General features: G+C 36.9%; 1 protein-coding gene across 3 annotated transcripts; it reads right to left on the bottom strand.

The window, feature by feature from the left end:
• Nucleotides 1–9020: 9020 nt before the first annotated feature.
• On the bottom strand, nucleotides 9021–13567 carry LOC113287918 (polyadenylate-binding protein RBP45-like). 3 transcript variants are annotated; one of them, XM_026536794.1, is made up of 7 exons: nucleotides 12991–13567; nucleotides 11778–12258; nucleotides 10200–10258; nucleotides 9992–10122; nucleotides 9796–9892; nucleotides 9520–9711; nucleotides 9021–9405 (listed from the first exon to the last, which is right to left on the bottom strand). In XM_026536794.1, exons 1-7 carry the CDS (start codon nucleotides 13312–13314, stop codon nucleotides 9403–9405), a joined length of 1287 nt encoding a protein of 428 aa, XP_026392579.1. In that variant the 5' UTR covers nucleotides 13315–13567; the 3' UTR covers nucleotides 9021–9402. The 3 variants fall into 3 exon arrangements, 2 of the variants coding, with proteins under 2 accessions (XP_026392579.1, XP_026392580.1); XR_003330394.1 differs by lacking the exons at nucleotides 9021–9405; nucleotides 9520–9711; nucleotides 9796–9892 and adding an exon at nucleotides 11384–11466; XM_026536795.1 differs by lacking the exons at nucleotides 9021–9405; nucleotides 9520–9711; nucleotides 9796–9892 and having other exon boundaries at nucleotides 9988–10122.
• Nucleotides 13568–15354: the final 1787 nt, after the last annotated feature.

The raw sequence follows: 15354 nt of genomic DNA on the forward strand, positions 1-15354 counted from the left end.
CCCGAAAAAGTGCGGAAAATATCCCAGAAGAATTGCTAAAGGCACCCCTTGGTTGGATAAGGGCACCCCATGAATATTTACACCCCAAAAGGATGTTTGCACCCCAGTTGCTAAGGGGACACACAACAGTGGTTAGGGGACACCCTTCTTCACGATTTGAAAATTCAAAATGGTGGGAAACATGCATGCAGACGCTGTTGAATTTTCGATTTGATTTTGGAAGATTTCTAAAGAGATTCAATACCAAGAATCAGTTGGGCTTAACTTGATAGAGCTAAACACGGCTATTGTAAGCAATTTGATCGATCAAAATGGGCCAGATAAGCCGTGGGAGGAAATCAAAGTTAAACAGGGGAAGATATTATCGGGTGCACTGTGAGCCGATTTTGGAAAGTTTGTGGACAAACAGGGGAAGATATCTTCTCTTATAGAGTTTGTATGTGACTTATGGAAGTATTACATCTCATTTGCGCAGGCAGAAGAGGTGGAAAAGATCGTATCTCGGCTGACAGTGAAGAAAATAAAAAAAATATTTTCCGAGTAAATGAGAATTATGTGGAGTTATTGTGAGTGATTCGTTGCTCCTGTTGTGTATAAATAGCATCCTACGGTCTCATAGAAGGGTGTCGAGAGTTTTGGGGTCGATTTGGAGACCACAGGGAGGTTGCAGAGGTGAAGAGAAGAACTGCAGGAAAGTTGCCTGCTGCTGTTGAAGAAGAAGGAGAAGACGAAGAACAGACGTCCCAGGACCGTCGTTCTTCAACAGTGTCAACAGCAGCAGCTAAGTATCGTTGTTTTACAGCAGTACACTTCTATCGTTGATTTCTGGATGCCTTTTGTGGGTCGTAGATTCACTGTTTCGTACTTTTTCACTCTTTTAATCAAATTTTGAGCATCAATTATGTATTTTGAGAACATGATTAATATGACGAGTTAAACCCCAAGCACTGGGATGACGGAGGAGGTCGTGTTTCATCCATGTGGTAATTTAAATTAATTCTTTATTTACTTTTTGCACCAATTTTAATTGAATTAAGATTTTAATTAATTAATTGTGATTTATTTGATGGAGCATGCTTAGTCTTAGGGATTCTTGATGCGCCATGCTCATAAAATACAAGTAATATTTTATAGAATCTACTTTGGGAAAGAATAGACTTAATATTTGTTTTGTTTTGAACTATAATCGCCTAGAATTAAATTCTGAACCACTTGAAAATGAAAAATGGCCGAGTCTTTAGTGTTTCTCGCACCAATGTTAATATTTTTATTGTATATATTTAAGTCCGAGAGTTTGAACCTCATTATTACAACCCATGAAAAATCATTAATCATTTTGGCGCCGCCGACGCGGACTTGTTTATAGATTTGTTTTTAGGTTTATTTTTTTTTACTATTATTTGTTCCTTTTTACGTTTCTTTTTGTGTCTTTGATTTACAGGTTCGAAGTGGAATACTAAGGACTTGGGAACAAAAAGCTTAAAGCTAAAAGAGAAGAAAAAAGGACATAATTTTTTTTTAGGATTTAATTTTTATTATTACTTTTTTTTGTATATAGATTTTATTTATTTATTTTAGAATTTGTAAATAGGCTTTATTTTTCATAACTTTTGTAATTTTTGGACTTTTTATTTGGACTTTATTCTATACAATTGGACTTTATTCTTTTTAACCCTACGGAAGGGTATTATTAAAAATATATATATATATATATATATATATATATATATATATTTATATAAACTGTGTGCAGGGAAGGACGACGATTACTATATCGTCTCGGCCCCTCGGGTTCGTACATGACATAGGAGTCGTGGCCCGAGTCGACTTCAACGGTTCATCCCCCGTCTGGTACGGGAGGTAAGTCCATCAAAACACTCGCGAATCTCCTGTCAGCGAGTTTACTGTATTCCTTAAGGTGATTCATTGATTGAGGACGAATTTGGACTGTTTTTAAATTCCTAGTAAAGGGCAAGGCCTGGCCAATACAAGGTAAGGGTTCGTATTTCATCACCGCTCCCTTCTTGCCCGCTTTAGGAAAACGAAACCTAACGCGAACCCAAGCTTAAAACTTGACTAGAACGAGACCGATAGGGTATCGCGCTTATCAGGAAAAAATTTCGAAGGATATTGGTTACTTTCTTAAGCACACCTCGAAGTTCATGATGGTTTTTGTGAGTTGAATGCGTGACTGCGCCGCCTTGTGATAGCGGTGAGGCCTTGGGTATCAAAGCTCCACTGAGCTTCCCTCGCCTCAATTCAACTTACTTTGACTCGGATTGATTCCAGAGGGGTTTGCTTAAATTGTAACGAATTCCCCTTCGAGAGATAGAATCAAGTCTAGAAACAATCTAAGTGAAGCCATCATGCTTTTTGTTTGCTAGAAATCTTTAGGTTTGTTTTGGTGGAGTCGAGTCGGCCTTGTTTGTGGTTATGTAGAATTCCCTTGCAATTAAGAATGTCGAACTGGTATGATAGAAGCCAATACAATGAGTATCGACCTGAATTTGAATATGGACATCATCATTTTTATGACCATGGTGGGAATGGTAGTTGGGAACGCCAACCTTTTCAAGGTTATGGTTCATACCATGGTGAGCCCAATTACTATCCACACGCGAATTTGTCTTACGAGCAAGAAAATCAGGAACACTGTAGTACTGGTTACTCGTTTTTGGAAACTAGTCCTGATTATGATATTTCTGAACCTGTTCCATCTCTAGAAGAGACCCAACAACGGATTGAAAGGACGTATAAACATTTAGTTGCAATGAATAGTTCAAAAGAAGAGTGTACACGATATTCTGAGATGATAAACGAGAGTGGTGAACGTATAAGTGTTATGCTCAGTGAAATTCAGGCACGTCTAAAGGCAGAAAATGAACAGTTGGCTAATGCTGCTCGAAATAATCTAAATTTCCAAAATAGGGTTTCTAATTCTACCCTTGATATCAATAATGAATATTTGCCTAATTTAGAGGACGAGGCTAGAATAAAAGACACTACTTATTTAAATAAGGTTCAATCATCTTTGTACTATTATGATGATGAGGATAGTAGTAATGAAGAATCTGAAATATGTATGCATAGTGATCAGGAATCTATTAATCCAATTGAGCTTTATAATGATTATATTATTTCTAGTTCAAATCCAAATAATTTTTATGATTATTCACCTATTCAAAAGGAAGAGGATTTGATTAGGGATACCACCGTTTTAGACGATGTAGTTCATGATCCTTTAGCCTGCAGTATGTTGGATAATCCATTATTTGATGTGCCTATCAGTGAATCGGAGGAGGTAACTATGATTAAAACCTTAGTTGATGAGCCTTTATATGAAACTTTCTCTGATAATCCTTTATATGATTGTGATGATCGTTTATAGGAAAGAGTTTACCCTGAGAATACTGTTTTAGAATCTAGCGATTTAGAAACACTAGTCTTAGAAGATGATAAACTCGTAGAAATGAGTGAGGATGAACCCAACTTAGAATAATCTATTGACCATTTCCAGGAATCTGATGACCTAGAAATTAGGGAAGTTGTGACTAGTCTTTCTAGAGACACAGAAAACTCTAAGTTTGGGGGTGATTATCATTCTCCGTGTGCTTTAACTCTTAGAAAGTACCCTCCTGTAGAACTTAACATTTGTGCCTCAACCATCTTACAAGAGTATCTTCATACACGTTTTCCCGAACCTAATGATGTCCAGAAAGAAGCTCAATTGTTAGAAACCCATCCTCTGGTTGATGTGGTTAACCCAGGCTATGATACCAAGATTGACTTTGTTTTCCCACAAAAAACTTTTCTTCCAATTGTGGGAACTTTTGATTTTAAGATGTGTCGGTTATTAAGTTTTGAGACTAAACCTAATCACTTTAGGATATTAGGGTCGACACATTTTCTTAAGGAAGAACACCTCTTTCATTATGGTCAGCTGTGTGAGTCAAATCTAATTGACTTAGAGGATCCCCAATTATTCAGGTTGTTGTTATGTGCTTCTAAGTTCTTAGTTGAGTTTTTCCAGACTCTAATACCTGAACCGGATATTAGCTTTGAGGAAATCCAACCGATGAAAACCTTTTATTTAGACCCTTTTATAGAGCCTGAACCTGAACCACAACTAGATGTAGTTGTCTTAAGCAAGGGTATGTTCGGTATCTTCTTGGTCTGTTGCAGTTTCCTCTTCTTGTGGGTAACACTTTTTGATCCAGATGACCCACAGTTATTCCGGCTACTACTATATGATTCTACGTGGTGACTAATCCTTGCTTAGTCTGGCTGAAGACTTTAAACTTAGCACTTCTTGGGAGGTAACCCAATATTCATGCGACACGGTAATATCTTTCCTTATCTCTTTTGCTTCATTGGTAACAGTTTCTCCTTGTTCATGTTTTTAATTTTATCTTTAGAACATTGAGGACAATGTTAGGTTTAAGTTTGGGGGTATGGGAGAAACTTTTTAGTTGCATAATAAATAAACTCCAGAGCCTAGAAATTATGCTTATTTAGGATGGAACTAACCAATCTAAGTGGATGGAAGCATTTTGGTTTTAGGAGTTGAGGGGCCAATCTGACTAGATGGAAACATCTAAAGAGTCTATTCATAAAAGCACAGAGCTCAGGTGTTAGAAATAACATGATAGTTTCGCTATATCTCGTTGAGTCCTTTTCATTTCTGTTTCTATTTTTATTTTTAAACTATGTTTCTCTAGGTGATTAGGTGGGGCTCACGATTCAAGTTGTTACCACTGCTAGGGTAAAATAGAGTGACTGAGTATTGAAAAAAACATGAAAAAATGAAGAAAAAAAAAGTTTTAGACCAGACCATTTGACCAAACGGAATAAAATTCAATAAAGTCGACCACTGGAACCCTTGTATATGCCAGTTGTGTTGACATAAAGTTAGGATTATCGAACACTGGTTCCCTTGTATATGCCAGTGATTTGATATTAGTCAGACTATCTCAGTCATTTAGGATAGGTTTATTTTGGCAGTGGCCTTCAGACAGATATGAGAAATATCGTTCACCTAGTTAACATCAAAACCATCTATATTTTTTCTATATCCATCTCTTAATCTATCCATATGATTAGTCTGACTCCGAGTATGATGTCCATCGTGAAACTATCTTAGTAGAGCTCTGTCACTTTTATGAATTTTAGTATGCTTGAGTGAAAACTCGTATACAACAATTGGAATTTCGCGTCAGGGTACTTCCTCCTGTAATTAATAAATATGCCAACCAAGGAGGTTCTTTAGTGCTTTCCAAGATTTTGCGTAGATAGTTAGGGTCTGGAGTAATGATTTTGTGGGTATATCTCTGGTAAGCCCTCCGAGACTATAACTCGGCCGCTAGGGCCACCTAGGGGTTTAAAGGCTTATTGCATACGCTAAATGCAATCGACAATGCCTGCGAAAGTGAGTTAGGATTTTATTTTGTAGTTTTGATCTGCTCGGGACTAGCAAATAATAAGTTTGGGGATATTTGATAGACGTATTTATGTGTCTAATATATCTCATTTGTATATACTGTTAGTGCCCGTTTTTGTACTTATTATGGTGTTTTATTTATTTATAGGTGTTTTTGGAAAAATAAGGTTTTGCGGCGAAATTGGTTAAAAATGCGGCGTTTGGAGCTCCGTTGAAAGTATACCGGAAGCGTCCCAGAAGTGTGCCGGAAGTACCCCGGAAATGTCCCGGAGGAACCTCGAAAAAGTGCGGAAAATATCCCAGAAGAATTGCTAAAGGAACCCCTTGGTTGGATAAGGGCACCCCCATGGATATTTACACCCCAAAAAGGATGTTTGCACCCCAGTTGCTAAGGGGACACCCAACAGTGGTTAGGGGGACACCCTTATTCACGATTTGAAAATTCAAAATGGCGGGAAACATGCATGCAGACGCTGTTGAATTTTTGATTTGATTTTGGAAGATTTCTAAAGAGATTCAATACCAATAATCAGTTGGGCTTAACTTGATAGAGCTAAACAGGGCTATTGTAAGCAATTTGATCGATCAAAATGGGCCAGATAAGCGTGGGAGGAAATCAAAGTTAAACAGGGGAAGATATTATCGGGTGCACTGTGAGCCGATTTTGGAAAGTTTGTGGACAAACAAGGGAAGATATCTTCTCTTATAAAGTTTGTATGTGACTTATGGAAGTATTACAGCTCATTTGCGCAGGCAGAAGAGGTGGAAAAGATCGTATCTCGGCTGACAGTGAAGAAAATAAAAAAAATATTTTCCGAGTAAATGAGAATTATGTGGAGTTATTGTGAGTGATTCGTTGCTCCTGTTGTGTATAAATAGCATCCTAGGGTCTCATAGAAGGGTGTCGAGAGTTTTGGGGTCGATTGGGAGACCACAGGGAGGTTGCAGAGGCGAAGAGAAGAACTGCAGGAAAGTTTCCTGCTGCTGTTGAAGTAGAAGGAGAAGACGAAGAACAGACGTCCCAGGACCGTCGTTCTTCAATAGTGTCAAAAACAACAGCTAAGTATCGTTGTTTTACAGCAGTACACTTCTATCGTTGATTTCTGGACGCCTTTTATGGGTCGTAGATTCACTGTTTTATACTTTTTCACTCTTTTAATCAAATTTTGAGCATCAATTATGTATTTTGAGAACATGATTAACATGACGAGTTAAACCCCAAGCACTGGGATGACGGAGGAGGTCGTGTTTCATCCATGTGGTAATTTAAATTAATTCTTTATTTACTTTTTGCACCAATTTTAATTGAATTATGATTTTAATTAATTATTTGTGATTTTATTTGATGGAGCATGCTTAGTCTTAGGGATTCTTGATGCGCCATGCTCATAAAATACAAATAATATTTTATAGAATCTACTTTGGCAAAGAATAGAGTTAATATTTGTTTTGTTTTGAACTATAATCTCCTAGAATTAAATTCTGAACCACTTGAAAATGCAAAATGGCCGAATCTTTAGTCCCAGTTTCTCGCACCAGTGTAATATTTTATTGTATATATTTATCTTTTTTATTAAGTTTAAAAAATTATCCTTCACGAGTCCAAGAGTTTGAACCTCATTATTACAACCCATGAAAAATCATTAATCAGTTTACAAATTTTTTCAGAGTTCAACATTAGGTTCGACTGCTATTTTGGATGCAGAACTTGGCGCGAAGAACAGTTCGGCTCCTAGTTTATAGCCGAACCTTGGGGTTTTGTAAATATATGTGTGGTTCGGCTGATTCGTACTACTATAGATTTCAGCTGAACCTCCTGGTTTAATGAAAATGGCGAGTTTCAGAGAAATGTTCGGCTAACTTATGTTCAGCCGAACCTTGTAGTGCGACTTCCAAAAAAAACTTAGGTTATCAGAAGGTTCGGCTGAATACATAGCGAAGTCAAATCAGCCGAGCTTCAATGAATTCAATAACTTAGCCAAGTCAAAGGTTCGGCTGAAAACCTAGCAAAGTCGAATTATCCGAACATAATGTTTCCCTGAACTATATCTTATGTTCGGCTTAAAATTGATATTCCCAGATCAGCCGAACTGATCTTCTGAAAAACAAAAAACGAAGAACAAAGCTAGGTTCGACTCTAATTTCTCAGCCGAACCCCCTTCTGAAAACACTAATTTCATCTAAGAAATCATATTTTATCAATCAAACGATGTAAAAACAATGAAAAACAAGATGGGTTTGCAGGAAATATCTTCTAATATAATTGGAGAGTAATCGAGATTTGGATTTCGCCTTCCAACGTTGCTTAATTGGATTAGCTCTTTACTTTTGTTGAGAACTTGCTTGATTTGTATGGCTAATCGCCGACGAAAAGAAATTTCAACGTTTATGCAGTGAATAGTTCGGCTGCGGGAGATGAGAAGAAGAAAGATTGAACTGATTTTGATTAGTTTTAGTTTAGATTTTTAATTTAGTTGAAGGGTAACCTAGTAATTTCATCACGGCTAGGACACCCCTTATAAACATACCTTAGATGATATCATCATTTAGTATGCCTCAAAAAAAAATCAGTATGCCTCAAAACACGTTTCAAGTTTTATGTATGCCTCGAAATAGGTTCGAAATTATACTTCTCCCTTGAGTTCTAGCCCAAAGAAACTGCAGTTCCATGTCAAATATCAAATGTGTAATCAAGTTACTGAAAAGTCCACGCAGTTAGCGTGGATGACGCAATAGTAAGGATCAGCCGAGCACACTAGAGACTAGAATATAAGGGATATTCTTCAAACCTTTATGTATCCGTTCTACTTACAAACCTTTGAGTTGGAACCCTCAGTACCGCCACAATCAACATACTACCAGTCCCCCAGGTAACGATTAATTTGTTGCTTTCGGCCTAGTGCAGGCCAAAAAATTTGCGGCACAACATACCATGACAAAGATTTACATCAGTTCAAAAGATCAGAGATACACTAATTTAGTCATAAGACCAGATTCACGAAATCCGCTTCATGTGTACTTGCATAGGAAAGGAAGCAATCTTTGGGTATTATATTAGATCAATAATATAGGGAAAGGTAAAACCGCATCAAGAAAAGTGATTTACAATCGCGAACAGTTGACCTCCATCCAATAGGGTGGGAAAAGAAAAACAAGTAACCATAATCTTAAATCTTCCACGTTCATTTCTTCTATACGGAGTATATATTTTAGTTAAACTTCACTACAACTAACATTCCATTACGTTTAGCTTTTGGAGTTGATTTTTTTTCAAAAGGGGAAGTGGCGGGATCAGTAAATGAGGTGCTTACACCTTGGTTGACAGTTGACAATTAATTTCTTTTTCCGTTTAGATTAAAACTAAAAGGTCTATGCTGGACTCATTTGCAAATAGAGTCTATGGTGGACTCGTTTCCAAGGTCTATGCTGAACTCATTTGCCAATAGTTCGACATCTAGTCTATATTGGACTGACTCACTTGCCAATAGTTCGACATCTAGTCTATGCTGGACTGAAAGGTCTATGCCGTTTAGATAAAAGGTCTATGCTAGACTCTTTGTTTCACCCCAATCCTAAAATCATATCAATAACATGTCTTTTTTTCGCCTAGCAAAAAAAGAAAAGTCTTTTTTAAGAAAAGTTCATACTTGACTTTTCAAACCAGATATAACGTCACATAGTATTGTGTCATCACCTGAAGCTCACAAGCATCACCACAAGAAAGATAAAAGCATGCACAGACATAAAACCAGAAAGAAAAAAAGAAAAACCCAGAAAATAACAATCTCTTCATGTTTACTACCCTAAGCTAGCAGTTCGGTTCATCGTGCAGCAGGAAATGGGCAAATAAGAGCTCTAACTAGGATACATGAAACGCCCATTAGACTACTGAGACCTGACCTCTTCTTTACTCGAAAAATATAGCTTTTATCTGCCACCATATTGATTCTGGCTATCTGATCAGATCACTGGAAGAAGCAAAAACTAAATTAAGTTAGAGAGTTGTTAACCTGGCTATAATTTACATGATACATTAGATTGAAACTTACAATCAGAAAATGACAGAAAGAACAAGATCATACCTGCTGTTGGTGCTGTTGGTAGTTACCATATCCAGGACCACCATAGCCTTGGTAAGAATACATGTTAGGATCTTGAGCAGCTGAAACATATCCATAGGCTTCATAACCTCCATTGTATCCGTACATATTACCAGCTGCAGCAGGCCACTGGTTTGGATCTGCATGCTGCTGAACCATACCACCGGATTGATCCTAAAATTTAGGTAGATTAGTTTGTTAGTCATGGATGCGGCAGTTAAATAGAGCAATATTTAAGCAGAAGAGACATATAGCTACCTGTTTATTTGAAGGACTGCGTCCCCATGAAAGTCGGATGTTTGAACCACCCAATTGACTTCCATTCAACATCAGCAAAGCCTCCTCTGCACAAGTCCTGAAGCCACCATATGCAATTAAAACAGCAAATTAGAGGGACCGCGTAGTTTCCGGTTAGAGGTCACAAATGGACTAAGTAAAACTAAAATCCTTTTACCTATTATCAAACTGAACAAACCCACAGCGTTTTCCTACAGGTATTTTCACATGGGATAACTCTCCAAATTGGCTAAAAACTTGTCTCAAGTTTTCCTCGGTGACATTAGAGTCCAAACCACCAACAAATATCTGGTGTTGTTCAAAAAAGGTCAGTATTATGTTAAAACGAAATTGTTATAGACCTGATGTCAAATAAAGTTACCCACAGTTGTATTATTTGGATCACTCTCATTCTGAGTTCCCCCAGGAGTACTCTGGTAAGTGGCTGCAAATAACAAAACAGATACTATTATGCAACAGGAAAACTAGAAGATCATGTTACCGTTAGCTGACATGCTAAGACACAGTAAGCTTGATTTAAGCAGCACCCAATTTAGGATGATGCTGAGGCTTATCTACAAAGGAATACAACTTGATTATCATTACCATATTGGTATGCACCATAAGAGTGCTTTACACATCATTAAGATTTCACCCACACTTAATTTGCTTATCAAATCACTCTGAAAGAAGAAAACCAGAGGAAGAAAATGCTGACGGAAGCATTGATCCTGTTAATATATATACATCTCCAACTACCAAGGAAGGGAGCACCCAAAATAAAGCCAACTAGAAAAAAACACTAGTGTCTCATCTTACCAAATAACAAGTACCCACAAAGAAGTTGCACAACTAAGGGGGCCCAATCTAAATTGTCTATATAACATAACTCCTGGTATTGGGCCCCCCTCCAAAGATTGAAAAAAACACTGGTTTTTCATTTTTCGTTGGTTGTGCACAACCCTCCAAAGATTCATGAGCAGTCTCACAGCAAGTGCACAACCAACGAAAAATTCAGAAAATAAAGACCCACTTCTGCAAAGATAAAGGCAAATAGAACACCTCCCCAAAATAAAACAACATGACCTAATAATTACTGGAGAAAACAGAAAGTGCAAACAATACAAAACAAAAAGGACTTCAGGAACACATGACCTTAACTACTGATTGATGAAAGATTGATGAACTATGAAGTGCATCAACTAAAACTGCAAGTGCTAGGAGTGTAAGGCTCTTAAGCTAAACATTAAAATTGGTACAAATAAGTAGCATCTTGCTGCACAAGGAATATGGAAATAGAATAACTGAATCAGAATGAAAATTGATGAACAAAGGAAGAACATCATACTAGGTAATCTAAGACCCAGAGCAGAAGCAATTGAATAACTGAAGCAACGAAAGTTTGGAATGGTTACTGAAATGTAAAGGGTATACGAGGAATTAAAGTTGAAACAGTAAACAAAAAGTAAGTAGACTTTTTCTTTAACTGAAATAATCTGAGGATGAAAGCGTAAATGCCGCTGAAAATGGAAATTAAGGCCAGAATTACGACATAAGCAATAAAACTGACCTATACGAGGCCACGCACTAACGAGGAATGCATTTCAGCTGAAATCACTTCCAGGCCCCTAAACATGAGTGCCTGTAGGCATCCTGCTTCGAGACAACATGAGTCCTTATAAGTTTTGGAATCTTTAAACAGCACTTAAGTGTCCAATTTGGCAAAGGAAGTAATATTGGAAGAAAACGAATCTTAAACTTCCCTTAACAACAATGTCTGACAGAAGAATTCACCAAATTCTCCAAACAATCCTACTGGAGTCTATTATAGTGAAAGAGATAACAAAAGAAAATTGTTTCTAATAAGAGACATCAAAGCACAGTAATTTGCAAATTAACAAACCAAGAATGAAGTGGTTGTCAAAATCAGAGAAGAAGCATGGATGTGTTGCAGCAACATGTACCTTTTGGATGTTGTTGTTGACCGAGACCAACAGTTTTTTTGTTACTAGCAGGCCCAATACGCATGGGTCGTGTTGAACAAAATTGACCATTCATTTCAGTCATTGCCCTCAACTGTTCGCCTTCATCAGCAAATCTAACAAACCCATATCCCTTAGAACGTCCAGTGGTTCTATCAGTAACAACTTTTGCACCCTTAACAGAGGTATAGTGAGCCTTAAATGTCTCTTGCAACGCATAATCTGTAACATCAGCAGCCAAATCTCCAACGAATACTGTGAAGTCAGCACTGTCATCCTGACGCTTGTCTCCAGAGCCAAAAGACGCCCAGTTCAACCTGAAGTTCTGCTCAACATTGGGCATCAATTGACCATTGTATGTCTGTAAGACTCTTTCTGCTGCAGCATGACTATTAAATTCAATGAACCCGTAACTCTCAGATTGACCTGTAGCCTTGTTGCGGATAACTTTCACATTCAGAACCTGTTTGCAAGAAAAGAAAAACACCATTAGCACAAAAAACAATATGACCAAAAGTAGAGAGTAATCATAAACAGATGAATTAAACTTGGGCATAAATCAAACATGAGAAATATGAAATAGTACAACTAGATATTACAAACTGCAAAGTATATTCAAACTATGTTTCCTAAAGTAGATGTAGATTCACAGTTAAATATGTTAATTTCTTCTGGAAAAGAATAGATTTTTTTTTAAAACAATGTAATGTTAATCATAAACAGATGAATTAAACTTGGGCATAAATCAAACATGAGAAATATGAAAATAGTACAACTAGATATTACAAGCTGCAAAGTATATTCAAACTATGTTTCCTAAAGTAGATGTAGATTCACAGTTAAATATGTTAATTTCTTCTCCAAAAGAATAGACTTTTTTTTAAAAAACAATGTAATATTAAAACTTCGGCAGTCAACCTCTAGCATGTTTACTAAAACATGGAAGTTTATACATAGATACAGTTGAGAGTACAGAACACGCCCCCTCAAATACCCAAACCATAACAATGAGAAAAACATACATACAAAAGGTTTGTCAGCAGGAGTATTCTACTAGCTAAACACCTAATCACTTGACACACAAACAACACTTGCAACCATCCAAACATCGCATAAATATAAAGTAGTACAAAATACGGCAAAGTCACAGCAGAGAATTAAATATACAAGACCAATAGAAAGGGAGAAACTTTACCTCGCCAGTGTGAGCGAAGCAACCATGAATATAAGTCTCTTCCATCCACTGTTGTAAATCCCCAATCCAAAGAGTACGAACTTCATCAGCACTTTGAGGCTGCGAAGCACCAGATGCATACGCCTGTTGCTGTGGTGGCTGTTGATGTTGCATCATATAAGGAGCAGCACCTTGAGGTGGTGGTGGTTGTTGGTTCCAAGTAGGTGGTGGTACTTGATTCTGATAAGCAGGCATCATCATAGCCCACTGTTGTTGTTGTTGCTGTGGATCCATAGCTGGTGCTGCTGCCATAGGAGGATGAGCGGCTCCTGTTGCTGGTTGCATCTTTCTAAGAAAAAACTAAAAAAAAAAACACTAACCCTAGATTGATATAGAGATAAAAACCCTAGATTCAGGGTTTAAGAGACGGATTTGTTGAATCCGACAGGAGTGATTTTCGTGATTTTCTCTTTCGAAGACCTAGGAAGATTTTAAAGGCGGTAATAAGAAGGAGAAAGAGATATAGATGGGGATCGGGAAAAAAACCCTAACCCTCGAAGGAAACACGAACAAGTAAAATAGAGAGAGAAGGAAAGAGGAATAATTTGGTGGAGTGAGATGTGGTTTTTAAGGGGTTGAGACTCAACGCGGTTGCCACGTTCTTCCGTGGGACCTACTTGTAACTACAACTATTGGGCATTGTTTGATGCACGTAGTTGTGAGGAGAGTGAAGACTACTCGAACTGTTATTTGTTTGTCGTGATAGTTGTGGTGCTATGCCTTCTTCTTTAGGCCTAGTCCACGTCAGGTACCGCAACCTCCTAAGTTTTATGGTAGTGCTAATGTAGCAGCTAGTCGCTGAATAAAACAGCGTACATGTGAACGATAAATAGAATAACGCTTGACTTAGTAATTTAGGTGGACTGCGTCGCACCAAACAGCGCCAACGTTGAACTTTTCAGCGCTCAGAAAATCAATATCTTCCACAGAATATTGATCTTCCTCATTTCTTTCCCCATTTTTCACTTCTCCCTCATTTCTCTCGAAAATGCATGTTCAAATTCAACATTTCTAGATTTTTTTTTTTTCAAATTCCTTTCGTGGATTTGTTTTACATCGAATTTGTGATAGTTAGAGGGTGGTTTGGAGCGATTTTATCCACGAAATCAATTGGGGTAAGAAATTATTAGGTTTTAAGTTTAATGATTTTTGATTATCTTGTATTTCATTCAAATTGATGATTGATACTAGTTATTTAGATGATATGTGTATGATTTAATTTTGATTATTTGTGATGAATTTTTTGGGGGGATTTAATTTGATTATTTGTGATGAACAAAAAGTGAAATTTGATTTATGTGCTGAAAATGAATGATAAATTGTATGATTAGTTTGTAGGTAAAATTTGTATGATAATTTGATTATTTTTTATTATTTGTATGATGAAAATGAATGACAATGAATTATAATGATAATTTGTATGTAAATTTGATTATTTTTATGATTAGTTTGTATGATTATTTGTGATGAAAATTTGCATGAAATTTAATTTGTAGGATTGATATTTTTTTCATGTTTGTTATTGATTGTAGTATGAGTATGGATGAACTGCTAGATCGTTTGGTATAGTATCGTCAAAGACTATTGATAAACATGTGTGTAAAGATACAAAAGATCCTCGCAAAGTAAACTTTAAAAGTAGTTTGAAAGAGGTTGAAGTTTTATAGCATTGTAGTGAAAAATAATCCGGCAGCACAAAGATATTGTAACAATTATGGCTTTTCTTCTGTTTTTCAGTTTGATTTCGCCGATGGGGATAGAGGCTTAGTTGAATCCATAACTGAGAGATGGTGGAGTAAAACGGAGAGCTTTCATTTTCAAGAGTTCGAAATTGGCCACTTTCATGTAGATTGGTACATGTTAATGGGAATTCCCACTGGTCTACCAAAACACCAGTAGTTATGTCGCGGTGTAGTGATCTAACATATCCTCCTCTGGATAATTTATATTTCTTGGGTATCAAAAATCATCATGGATGGGACTCTAAGAAAAATTCATTATCCCTGGCTATCTTGAAAAACTACATTAATATAGTAGATAAAACCAGGACAATATTGGATGTGCATAGACATTAACACGAGCATTATTTCTTTGGTGTTTTGGTCATTTTCTTCTTGCGGATTCTAGTGGAAGAGTAAATAAACGTTGGGTTCTATTGTTGGCTGATTTAGATAGAGTTGGGGAATATGACTGGGGTATAGCTTTGTTAGGTAAAACCTATAAATTTCTTGACGAATGGTCAACCAAGGATAAGGATTTTTCTAGCATGGTTATGGTAGTTGAGTATTGGTACTATTATTACTTCCGCAACATGCAACCCTTGCT

This window comes from Papaver somniferum, chromosome 6, assembly GCF_003573695.1.
Source record: "Papaver somniferum cultivar HN1 chromosome 6, ASM357369v1, whole genome shotgun sequence".
Taxonomy (NCBI): domain Eukaryota; kingdom Viridiplantae; phylum Streptophyta; class Magnoliopsida; order Ranunculales; family Papaveraceae; genus Papaver; species Papaver somniferum.

Bases quoted from the DNA above. Each gene is read 5' to 3' on its own strand.
- LOC113287918 (XM_026536794.1), bottom strand. From the start codon at position 13,314: ATGCAACCAGCAACAGGAGCCGCTCATCCTCCTATGGCAGCAGCACCA. The intron at 12,259-12,990 runs GTAAAGTTTCTC...TCTTGCAAACAG, and splicing joins GCTTCGCTCACACTGGCGAG to GTTCTGAATGTGAAAGTTAT. The intron at 10,259-11,777 runs GTACATGTTGCT...TGTTATTTGCAG, and splicing joins TCAACAACAACATCCAAAAG to CCACTTACCAGAGTACTCCT.